The sequence below is a fragment of the Tasmannia lanceolata genome, unplaced genomic scaffold (assembly GCF_043159265.1).
Source record: "Tasmannia lanceolata isolate RefF3 unplaced genomic scaffold, GAP_Taslan_0.1 ptg000023l, whole genome shotgun sequence".
NCBI classification, from domain to species: Eukaryota; Viridiplantae; Streptophyta; class Magnoliopsida; order Canellales; family Winteraceae; genus Tasmannia; species Tasmannia lanceolata.
In genome coordinates this window covers 15,488,364-15,501,442 of record NW_027518700.1, presented here as the reverse complement: position 1 = coordinate 15,501,442, position 13,079 = coordinate 15,488,364, and the positions used below count along the sequence as shown (strand labels likewise).

The window sequence follows — 13,079 nt, the reverse complement described above, 5'->3', positions numbered from 1 at the left end:
GTTAAGGCTAAGACCAGAGAACAACATGTTGTGTCATTGAGGAGGTTCTTTCAGCGTATCCAAAAGTATTAGCTTCGCCTTAACCCAAACAAGTGCGTGTTTGGTGTTAAATCAGGGAAGTTATTGGGTTTCTTGGTGAGTCAGAGAGGAATCGAAGTTGATCCTCATAAAATAAAAGCTATTCAAGAAATGACTCTACCAAAAACGGAGAAGCAAATCAGAGGATTTCTTGGTAAGGTGCAGTAGTTGAGACGATTCATAGCACAGTTGAGTACTATTTGTGAGCCGATCTTCAAACTTTTAAAGAAGAATGCATTGAAGAAATGGGACGAAGAGTGTCAACAAGCTTTCGAAAAGGTCAAGTTGTGCCTGACCTCGCCTCCATTGTTGTCACCAATTACGCCAGGCCAACCATTGTTGTTGGGCCTGTCTATGACTGATAAAATGATGGGATGCATGTTGGCCCAATAAGATCCAAAGTCAAAGCGAGAAAAGGCTATATATTACCTCAGTAAGAAGATGCTTGAGTATGAACAGAAGTACACCCTACTTGAGAAAACTTGTCTGGGGCTGGTTTGGGCTACTCAAAGGCTGAGGCATTATATGTTATTAAATATGGTCTTGCTCCTTTCACTGATGGATCCCTTGAAGTATTTGTTTGAGAAGCCAGCTCTTACCGGAAGAACTGCAAGGTGGTTGTTGTTGTTGTCTGAGTTTGACGTCAATTACGTCACCCAGAAATCAATCAAGGGCCGAGTAGTAGCAGAGCAGTTGGTTGAAGTACCCGTAAAGGAGATTGAATATTTGAAAATATAATTTTCAGATGAAGAGATAATGACTGTAGAAGATGAAATCCTAGGGATGACATGGTCTATGTACTTCGATGGAGCGGTGAATCACCAAGGTCGAGGTATAGGAACAGTATTGGTAGCGCAGAGAAAAGAGTATACCCCTATATCAATTAAGCTACAATTTGAGTGTACAAATAGCATGGTGGAGTATGAGGTGTGCATTGCTGGTTTCGAAGCAGCTTTGGCTTTAAACATCCAAGACATCGTTGTGTTCAGAGACTCGATCCTTATTATTTGTCAAACCAAAGGATGTTGGAGAACAAGAGCAGATAGACTATCCCATATCACGAGTACTTGGGGTCTCTGGTTAGTAAATTCAGAAGCATCACATTTACTCATCTACCTCGAGTGAAGAATCATTTCGCCGACGCTCTTGCTACTTTAGCTTCAACGTAAGAACTATCTGCAACGATGGTGGTTCAGCCTTTAGCAGTACGGCTGCAATGGGCCCCGACGCATGTTAATGCAATAGAGACAGCAGCGAGATGTCGAGACGGCAAGCCATGGTACACAGACATTAAAGATCATATTTCAAGCAAGGGTCATCCAGCCGAAGCCTCAGGAAAACAGAGGAGAACACTTCAGAAGTTGGCCTCTAATTTTATCATATTGGTGAAGAATTGTATATGAAATTCCAAGGATAGGCCCAAGTAATACTTTATTGGCAACTAATGAGAAGGGAAAATTAGGTTTCTAACAAGTTTTAAGCTTTTTGAAAATTTTAACCCAATTTAAAGATTTAAGAGATCAAAAAAGCAATTAAGCATACAAGTTAAATCTTAAGTGCAATACAAATATAAAGCAAGAGATAAGAGAATATGAACCCGAGATTTAAAGTGGTTCGGTCCTCAAAACGCGAGGCCTACTCCACTCCACAAACGAAACACGTTGATGGCTTCACTATGTTGATCTTCTTAACTTCGGTGAAGATCAGTGCCAATTACAATTCCAATTGCCTTTAACCTTGGTGGCAATCCTCACCACGAAGAGTGGGCTTTGCTTCTCCGAACACTCGCCCGAATACAATGATTTAGCAAGGAAAGAAAGAACAAAAAATCCCTCACAAGGGTTTCCAATGTTTGGAGAAGATGTACAAATTGAAGCCTATGATCCAAATCCTAATTCTAGAGGATGAGAGGCATAAACAAGCTTAAGACACTCTTAGGATATTCCAATAGGATTTTTGAGCGTTAGGAATGATTGTTGGGAAGTTTAGAATACCCATATTTATAGAAAACCCAAAATATGACTGTTTGGGGGCATAGTGGTAATTCTGGCAAAAACCCCAAAGGATATATTTCTTCCCGTTACGGTGGTCTCAGAGTTCCGGGAATACAAACAGAAGATGGAAAAATTGTTACTGGAGCATTTCTCGGAGCTCCCAGGAATTTCTTGGAGTTCCAAGGTCGGAGCTCCGAGAATTCTCTTGGAGTTCTGAGAAGCCTATATGCAACTGGTTTTTCATTTCTATTTCTTATTTATTTGGGCTTCCAAATCTATACCATGTTGGGATTGTTATGAGGGTTCCAAAGTGTTGGAACACCACAAGGAGAACCACTTAAACATTTAGGGTGTGTGTGATTACTTTATTTATGCCTCTTAAAACCTAAATTAGGATTGGATCTTTACATTCTAAAACGACTTCGATCTTCAATTGCGATGCTTCAAGACTTCATGCGTCTTGGATCTCCGATGCCTTTGGCCTTCCGAATGTGGTCCAATGAGAGCTTCTTGGCCTCAATCCAAGCAATCCTTGATAGTAAACAATCATGATCTACAACTTAACCATTCAAATACATTAGTGAACTAAAATCACTTGTGAATTGGAATCATTAAAAGAAGATGGGAATGCCAAGGTGGGAACCATTAGGCTAACATTCTCCCCCTTTTTGATGATGACAAGCACAAGAGATTTTCCAATAAAGGCACACATATTTTCCTTAAGCTAGATTTTTCTCCCCCTTTGTCATCAACAAAAAGATGGGGTACGAGAAAAACAAAGGGAAAAATATTCAATTTTAAGCTCCCCCCTTTTCAAGGAAAAAGACAAACCTAGAACCCCCCCTATTTGGAACACAAATTCAATACAATAGGGGATTTTAAAATTCAAAGAGAAAGATATACAAATATTAAGTGCTAGCCCCTAATCTAAAAACAAATATGAATAAAATCATATGGGGGCTTTAAGAACCCAAGCTTTCTTGGTTCCACCACAATCCCTAATCTTAGATGCACATTGGAATTGATAATAACCATGAATTCCATAATAATGGCATCTAACATGAGGGTTAGATAGACTAGTCCTATAATAAAATACATGATTAGGTCTATGACTAGCTTTCTTTAAGATTATGTCAATGATTTTATCATCATTTAGAAACCCATGTAGACATAATCTTAATATTTTATTTTCATTATGAAGATGTGTTATTTGATTTAAAAAATCATTAGTGTCATCTTCATAAGATTTGGAAGAGCTTGCCACATTTTGAAAATTTACTAATTGGCAAGATTTCTCATCCAAACTACCCTTAAGGGTTTTAATCTCAAGTTTAAAATTTTCAATTTGTACTTAAACTTGAGATATGGAAGAAGAAGATTCATTTTTCAAAACATCAAGCTCATTTTCTAATTTTGAAATAAATTTTTTAAGAACTTTATTTTTTGAAATTTGAGAATGCAAAGTATTACATAATTCATCATAAGACATGCTCCCACTTTCACTACTAGATGAACAATAAGAAAGGTTAGAATTTACCTCATCTTCATGGGTGAGTGCCATGAAGCAAAGATCATCCTTATTTGTTTCCTTTTCGCTTGAGCTTTTGCTCGACGTGCTTGACGCATCTCAAGCGGCAACAAGACCCTTATTCTTCTTCCAATCTTTCTTATTTCCCTTGTATTTCGAGGAAGATGACTTGAGAAGTGGACACTCCGGTCTTTTGTGTCCTGTCTTTTTACAATTGTAACACCTTATTCCTCCCTCTACGTCACTTTCTCTTTCTTCTTCTTTTTATCCTTTTTGTGCTTCTTTCTCCATAAGCTTTTGAATTTTCTCAAAGCTTCTTCTTCATCACTATCCGCTTCATTTGAGGATGATGAGTCCGCCTTGGAGGCTTTGAGTATTAGGGATCTACTTTTTTTCTCTTTTGGCTTCTTCTCCTCTTGTCGGCTAGTAAGGAGCATCTCATGAGTGATAAGAGATCCTACAAGCTCCTCCATAGTTAGCTTAGAGAGATCCTTAATTTCTTGTACGGTGGTAACTTTTGGATCCCAATGTGGAGGAAGTAACTTAAGCAACTTACCCACAAGCTCATCAATAAGATAAGATTTACCAAGATTAGCTAATTCATTTGTCATTTTTGAAAATCGGGTATACATTTCAGAAATACTTTCATTTTGACCCATTATAAACATTTCATATTTGCTCCTTAACAAGTTTACTTTGGAATCCTTGACTTGAGATGTTCCCTCATGGGTAGTGGCAAGGGTATCCCAAATAACCTTGGCGGAATAAAAAAGAGCTACTCTATTAAACTCCTCCATAGATAAGGCACAAAACAAAGAATTAATGGCTTTGTAATTTAAGTTTGTTTGCCTTTTCTCTACTACATTTCATTCTTCAAATGGCTTGGAAGGCAAGGGGTAACCATTGTTAACAATGTACCAAAGTTCCACATCTATCGAAAGAAGATAAATGCGCATCCTTGTCTCCCAATGTCCATAGTTGGACCCATCAAAGAAAGGAGGTCTAGTTGTGGAATGGCCTTCCGGAAGTCCGGTTCCATTTATGTTTGCCATTTCACAATTAGAAAGTTGCCAATGATCTTACGATCTTTCCCTTGTTAAAATTAAAAAATTTACCAAAGATTTTTAAAAAAAGAAAATCTTTTAAGAGCCAAGGCTTTGATACTGAGGAAAAATTAGGTTTCTAACAAGTTTTAAGCTTTTGAAAAATTTAACCCAATTTAAAGATTTAAGAGATCAAAAAAGCAATTAAGCATACAAGTTAAATCCTAAGTGCAATGCAAATATAAAGCAAGAGATAAGAGAGAATGTACCCGAGATTTAAAGTGGTTCGGTCCTCAAAATGTGAGGCCTACTCCACTCTACCAACCAAACACGTTGATGGCTTCACTATGTTGATCTTCTTAACTTCAGCGAAGATCGGTGCGAATTACAATTCCAATTGCCTTTAACCTTAGTGGTAATCCTCACCACGGAGAGTGGGCTTTGCTTCTCCGAACACTTGTCCGAATACAATGGTTTAGCAAAGAAAGAAAGAACAAAAAATCCCTCACAAGGGTTTCCAATGTTTGGAGAAGATGTACAAATTGAAGCCTATGATCCAAATTGTAATTCTAGATGATGAGAGGCATAAACAACCTTAAGACACTCTTAGGATATTCCAATAGGGTTTTTGAGTGTTAGGAATGATTGTTGGGAAGTTTAGAATACCCATATTTATAGAAATCCCAAAATATGACCGTTTGGGGGCATAGTGGTAATTATGGCAAAAACCCCAACGGATATATTTCTTCTCGTTATTGTGGTCTCGGAGTTCCGGGAATACAAACAAAATATGGAAAAAATGTTACTGGACCATTTATCGGAGCTTGGAGGAATTTCTTGGAGTTCCGAGCTCGAAGCTCCGAGAATTTTCTTGGAGTTCTGAGAAGCCTATATGCAGCTAGTTTTTCATTTCTATTTCTTATTTATTTGGGTTTTCAAATCTATACCATGTTAGGATTGTTATGAGGGTTCCAAAGTGTTGGAACACCACAAGGACAACCACTTAAACATTTAGGGTGTGTGTGATTACTTTATTTATGCCTCTTAAAACCTAAATTAGGATTGGATCTTTACATTCTAAAATGACTTCGATCTTCAATTGCGATGCTTCAAGACTTCATGCGTCTTGGATCTCCGATGCCTTTGGCCTTCCGAATGTGGTCCAATGAGAGCTTCTTGGCCTCAATCCAAGCAATCCTTGATAGTAAACAATCATGATCTACAACTTAACCATTCAAACACATTAGTGAACTAAAATCACTTGTGAATTGGAATCATTAAAAGAAGATGGGAATGCCAAGGTGGGAACCATTGGGCTAACAGTATATGAGATCGTTCGACGGGATCCAGCTCTTGTGTGTAGATGAAGATCGAGCTGCTGAAATCATAAAACAAATTCATGAAGGTGTCTGTGGACCGCACATGAATGGCAAAATGTTATCAAGAAAAATCATACAAGACTTGGGTTTTACTGGCCGACGATGGAAGCAGATTGTCCTGCTTTTGTAAAGAAGTGTCACAAATGCCAAGTTTATGCCAATCCCATTCACATGCCGCCATCTCAGTTGCATTCTCTTACATCGCCCTGGCCTTTCTTAGTATGGGGAATAGACATTATTGGGAAGATATCACCGAAGTCATTGAGCGGACATGAGTACATTTTGGTTGCCATTGACTACTTCACTAAGTGGGTAAAAGCAGCTTCCTATGCCTCATTATCCTCTCCTTCAGTTGCAAGGTTTATCAGAACAAACATCTTTTGCATATATGGAGTACTGATGAGCACATTTATGTGTGAATTCTAGGTAGGAAAAGCATCAATTTTTTGTCATTTAAAGCGGTGCTACTAAGGTATTTTCTTATTTTTGGTGTTTCAAGGATATTTCTGGATTTTCACACTATTAGATGGAAATTGTGTGGTGGGATCTCAAATCAAATCTTATCCTTCTGGATTTTCACACTATTAGATGGAAATTGTGTGGTGGGATCTCAAATCAAATCTTGTGTGGGAATTGGAAGGGGTGTAGATATCAACAACAATCAAATTATTTTTTGGAAAGTCAGTACAAAGGAGGGTGGTCATTATGAACCGCTTAGATCATTCAAACGAAAGAGGTTTAGATCATCTATGATGAGGATCGTATAGTAACATTAAAATCCAAGTGGGCCTCACCAATGAAAATTATAATTTGTGATGGAACTTATATGGGCCCAATCAAGTGAATGGCTTGGATTAGCCCACGAAAATGATTCTTGGGAGCATCAACTAATTCGCAGGTTGATGCTTCAAGACTTCATGCGTCTTGGATCTCCGATGCCTTTGGCCTTCCGAATGTGGTCCAATGAGAGCTTCTTGGCCTCAATTCAAGCAATCCTTGATAGTAAACAATCATGATCTACAACTTAACCATTCAAACACATTAGTGAACTAAAATCACTTGTGAATTGGAATCATTAAAAGAAGATGGGAATGCCAAGGTGGGAACCATTGGGCTAACAGTATATGAGATCGTTCGACGGGATCCAGCTCTTGTGTGTAGATGAAGATCGAGCTGCTGAAATCATAAAACAAATTCATGAAGGTGTCTGTGGACCGCACATGAATGGCAAAATGTTATCAAGAAAAATCATACAAGACTTGGGTTTTACTGGCCGACGATGGAAGCAGATTGTCCTGCTTTTGTAAAGAAGTGTCACAAATGCCAAGTTTATGCCAATCCCATTCACATGCCGCCATCTCAGTTGCATTCTCTTACATCGCCCTGGCCTTTCTTAGTATGGGGAATAGACATTATTGGGAAGATATCACCGAAGTCATTGAGCGGACATGAGTACATTTTGGTTGCCATTGACTACTTCACTAAGTGGGTAAAAGCAGCTTCCTATGCCTCATTATCCTCTCCTTCAGTTGCAAGGTTTATCAGAACAAACATCTTTTGCATATATGGAGTACTGATGAGCACATTTATGTGTGAATTCTAGGTAGGAAAAGCATCAATTTTTTGTCATTTAAAGCGGTGCTACTAAGGTATTTTCTTATTTTTGGTGTTTCAAGGATATTTCTGGATTTTCACACTATTAGATGGAAATTGTGTGGTGGGGTCTCAAATCAAATCTTATCCTTCTGGATTTTCACACTATTAGATGGAAATTGTGTGGTGGGATCTCAAATCAAATCTTGTGTGGGAATTGGAAGGGGTGTAGATATCAACAACAATCAAATTATTTTTTGGAAAGTCAGTACAAAGGAGGGTGGTCATTATGAACCGCTTAGATCATTCAAACGAAAGAGGTTTAGATCATCTATGATGAGGATCGTATAGTAACATTAAAATCCAAGTGGGCCTCACCAATGAAAATTATAATTTGTGATGGAACTTATATGGGCCCAATCAAGTGAATGGCTTGGATTAGCCCACGAAAATGATTCTTGGGGGCACAACTAATTCGCAGGTTGATCCAACAAATGGACGGTTTTGATCACTCAAGAAGTGGGCGTGCATATGCTCATACATGGAACCCATTTGGGCGTGTTTTTTTTAGAAGCCACCAACATATGTGTTTGCAAATAAATTGGATGGTTTGGATGACACTAAGGTGCCCACCGCGTACTCTCTCTCTCCTCCATATTGGCAATCCCCTATTTTCCCCTATTTCGTCTCTGTCTCTCTCCCCCTAAACCAACACAGTTTGCACCGTTTGGATCATCCATGTGATGAGCTGCTAAATGGGGGGTTCGGATTAACAAAATCAATGGTTAGGATCATCTATAATGGGTTGTTTGGATGAACAAAATTCAAGGGCTGTTATTAAATGGGTTGTGCATGGATCGGATGATTATAAAATGGCATACATGCATATTCATGGGAAGGTGACAACAAGGACTTTTGTTCGTATAGAAACTTGTTTTTTATAGCTTGATGGGGGCCCACTATATATATATATATATATATATATATATATGTGCATGGCATGAATTGTTGCCCAGGTGGAGTTAACCAAGAAGGAAAAATACTATAAATTGCAAGGACGGTGGTAATGAATTTGATACTTTGTTTTCTTCTAAGATGGGCCCCACGTTACTACTTTCACACGGATTGATTACATGGTGTAAAATGGTGGTGCCAATATCGAATTTGCCAAATGATATAAGTGAAGGAATTGTATGTTGCCCACATAGTATTATCATGAGAAGGAGAAGGAGTGTCATTATCAAGAGAAGACAATTAAATTTTGGTTAATTTAGGATGGACCCTGCCAACGAATTTCTTTTAGAAACTTCTCCACCGAATGACCTTCACTCTTTGTATTGCAATAAAGGGTCATTGCCTATTTATTCATGGTAGTTGGAATAGCAACTAGCCATTTGCTCTCAACTAATAAAAGGAAAACTTGAAATTTCAAAGAAGGCAACAAGCCATATTCCATAGCTGGGTGACGTCCAGCACTATTTATGAATGTATCAATTCAGTTTCAACGTTGCTGACATAGTGGCCTTTCCAACGGCAGAAACGTTAAAATGGAAGTTGCTGAAATTACATAGATGCGAAGTTATTGCTTGGAAGATGAGAATAGAAAGAGATTTCCTCTTCAAATTGAAGTGAAGAACATCAAAGAACAGACTCTCTCTCACTCTATTTTCTCTTTTTCTCTCCACTACTCTCTCCTCTCTCTCCATTCTCTCTAGAATTCTCTACCACTCTCTTTTTGCTCTCTTGTCTCTTGAATTCTCTTCCAATTTTTGTTCCCTTTTAATCTTTTCTCTCCCTCTTGGCTTCTTGAATTTTTGCTCATTGTTTTTCCTTTCTCCTTTAATTTTTCGTCCATCATTTGCTCGTTCTTTATCTCGTTCGAAGTGTGTGGAGGTGTGGTGTATTCTTTCATCCAATACAACCATTCAAAAGTCGATCTCAAGACTACTTTCAAAGCGGATTCAACCATCGTTTGAAGGAGGAGAAAAAGAATAAGTCTTTCTTGTTTTGTTATTTACTTTCATTTTGAATTTGATGTATTAGTGATTTATTTTAAATTGAAGAAGAGAGCATTTTTTTTGTTTATTTTTCTTTTCAATTTATTTAATGGTAATTTCTCTCTCTATTTTCTGTGTTTCTTTCCCCTTCTCCATGAGTAGCTAAACCCACTATACTTAGGTTTAGATGAAGCCATGGGGAAGGAGAAAGAGAAGTAATTAAAACAAGTAGATTATATAACAAATTATGTAGGGTTTTGTTTCTGTACAAATCCCAATCATCCATGCCATTGGCTTTCCCCTTTCGTATGGATGATTGTTGATTGACAAAGATTAAATTCTATCTAATTAATATAAATTAGAGGGTTAATTCGATTAAATACTCATAAATAATGACATCTTTTAGATCTTATTATTTATTGACTGTTTAGTTGGATTTTCAACCTAATTCAAGAATTGTTTTAATTAATCAATCTAATCCAAACCCATGGTGGATTCTAACCCTAAGTAATCTTTTATATTGAATTAAGGTTTTTACACTATTCCAAATTACTTTTGTAATTTTCCAATTTACTTAGGCCCTTAGAATTTAGTTTTATAATTAAATTAGATAAGTAGTTAATAGAGATCATTAAAATTTGGTACACTTTGCCTAAATTAGGATTTTAAATAAAAAAGATCTTAGTTGAATTTGATTCTTAGATTGAATAGAATATACGCTTATATATAGTGTTGGCTTCGAGGTCTAAGTCCACGGAAATCCTGAGTCCATTCCAGGCAACATTATATCATAGCTAGTAGTCTACTCGGTAAAAGAATAGGATTGACAACTAGATTTCTCTTCCTTGAGTTCGACCCGTATTTACACGATCCGTGCACTTGCGGTTATTTATATTTCTATCAAGTACCACATGAGCTGATTTTAGATAATGGATCTCACTTCAAGAAGGAGGTGGCACACTTATGTGAAGCGTTCAAAATTAAGCATCACAAGTCTTCGCCCTATAGGCCCCAAACCAATGGAGCTGTCGAGGCGGCCAATAAGAATGTCAAGGTTATCATTACCAAAATGACCGAAACTTACAAAGATTGGTCGAATAAGCTCCCATATGCTGTGTGGGCCTATAGGACGTCGATCAGAACCTCCACAGGTACAACTCCGTATTCATTGGTGTATGGAATGGAAGCTGCCCTGCCTATAGAGCTACGGATTCCTTTTCTAAGAGTGATGATGGAGGCTGACTTGCTAGAATCAGAGTGGGCGCGAGCTAGATACCAGGAACTTTATATGATTGATGAGAAACGGTTGAAGGCTTTGTATCATGTCCAAGGGTATCGGCGCCGTATCGAGAAAGCATTTAATAAGAAAGTTCGTATGAGAGACTTGCAGAAAGGAGATTTCGTGCTGAAAACTTTTCACGCACCGGTATATGATCCCAGGGGAAAGTTTAAGCCCAATTGGATAGGCCCCTACATTGTGGATGAAGTCCAGCCAGGAAAAGTCGTCAGACTCCTCGATCAAAACGGTGAAAAATTAACAGAGCCAACAAACCTGGACTAACTCAAGAAATATTATGCTTAGAGCACGAGAAGGCCTCCTTTGACTGACCAGAGCCTTAAAAAAAACATAAAAACCTGAAAAACCATTACAACAATCCTTTGCAAGCCTTTTTGAGCCTTAACAAAATCAAAAGTGTTCTAAAACCTCAAATAAGGGGCATTTTTGCCTTGAACTACGCCCGACCTGATCCCTATTCTTCCAGGGTACGTAGGCTACCTGGTTTATCCATGTTCGGTCGCTCTTTCAGAGCAAAAATCAGTCACTTTCAAACCTTTACAGGACTACGCTGACCTGATCATTGTCATGTGAGGGTACATAGGCAGTCTGACAAGTCCAGATTCAGTCAAAACTTTGAAAACCAAAGGCAAATCCCATCCTTTGAACCCATAACCCACCTAAAAAGTCCTTTTGGTGCAATAAGCAAAGGTTCATGGCAAACAAAAAAAAAAGAAGAAGAAAAAAAGATGGAGTCTGAAGACCTGCGAGACTGAAAACCCGAAAGGGCGGTCTAGGTAAAAATTAGGGTCATTCACCCGCTAGGTCGAAAACCCGAAAGGGCGACTTAGGCAAAAATTAGGGTGTTAGCCTGCTAGACCAAAAAGTTGAAAAGGTAATCCAGGCAAGCATTAAGGCAGAGCGGTTCGCTAGATCGAAAACCCACATGGGCGATCTGGTCGAATGGCAGTGACTTCCCACAGGAAGCAGAGCATCAGAAAATGGGCAAAGTCTTCAGCATTAGAGTTGGCATCATCAGAGTCTGAATAGTGCCAGCAAAACCTTCTTTGACTCTCCTCTAAGCTAGGCGCATTTAAAACTGAACAATCTAAAGGGTATAATGACCATGATAGAAATACCGAGAGAGGAAAGTAATACCTTTAAACATGGTATTTGAAATATTCTAAGAGTGGGTGACCATTACCATTCAAAATGCTAAACATATTCATTAGTTTCGTCAGGTCCAGAAGCAAATCGAGTTTTTCTTTGAAGTCTCTGTCTCTTGTGCGTCAGGTCATGTGTAAGTCGTTAAAGTCTTGTGTAGTTAGTCTTTTCCTGAAGCTGAGGTGACAGGCATGAAAAGACGCCGCATCTTCAAAAATCAAAACAAGCCAGAGCATGCTCTAGAAGTGTTGAAGATTACCTTGCCCAGGCCTGTCAGAGATCTCAGCATCAGAGACAAGCAGAACCAGAAGGAAGACTCTCAAACTACATCAGCAATGTGTTTGTTTTCTTTTCCTCTTGTACAAAAAATAGAACTAAAGCAAAAGCTAGGGACATTTTATGACCTGGCGCGCCAAGTCATAAAATTCACCCTACACACAAAGACAATCAGGACAAAATCATTAGCAAGTTGAGATAAAAGAGGCATGAGCACATTTCGAGTCAAGCCTCCAAATCCCCAGCAAAATCATTATCTCTAGTTGAGTCCACTCCCCAGCGGAGTCCACTCCCCATCAAAATCAATTCCCCAGCGGAGTCTAGAGTCTACTCCCTTCTGAGTCTACTGTCAACTCCTCATAGAATTCAATCCCTTACAGAATACAATTCTCTCAACAAAAATAGTCAATACCCAAACCCCAGCAAATCCTTCAAGTCTTGCCCTCAGCAGAGAACATGCACCCTTAATTTCTCTCGGCAAGAGATGATCAATCAATCCCCAGTATAGTCAATCAAAATTCTCTTCTAATTTCGAATCCAATCCAATTTTCCTAATCCCTTAGCTTCCCATCTCGCTTATAGATGAACTAACTCCTTCCGTTAACTTGCCTTCTTTGGCACCCATCTCTCATAAAGCTCCTAAAAGCCCGTTCTCACACGGCATCCAAGCCCATTCTCACACGGCATCCAAGCCCGTTTCTACACAGCATCTAGGCCTGTTTCTACACGGCATCCAACCCTATTTCTACAC

At 38.6% G+C, this 13,079-nt stretch overlaps 1 protein-coding gene across 1 annotated transcript; it reads left to right on the top strand.

Annotated features, from left to right (window-relative positions):
* The first annotated feature begins 1,262 nt into the window (after nt 1-1,262).
* On the top strand, nt 1,263-11,173 carry LOC143855864 (uncharacterized). The gene is made up of 2 exons (XM_077365916.1): nt 1,263-1,473; nt 10,539-11,173. Exons 1-2 carry the CDS (start codon nt 1,263-1,265, stop codon nt 11,171-11,173), a joined length of 846 nt encoding a protein of 281 aa, XP_077222031.1.
* Nucleotides 11,174-13,079: the final 1,906 nt, after the last annotated feature.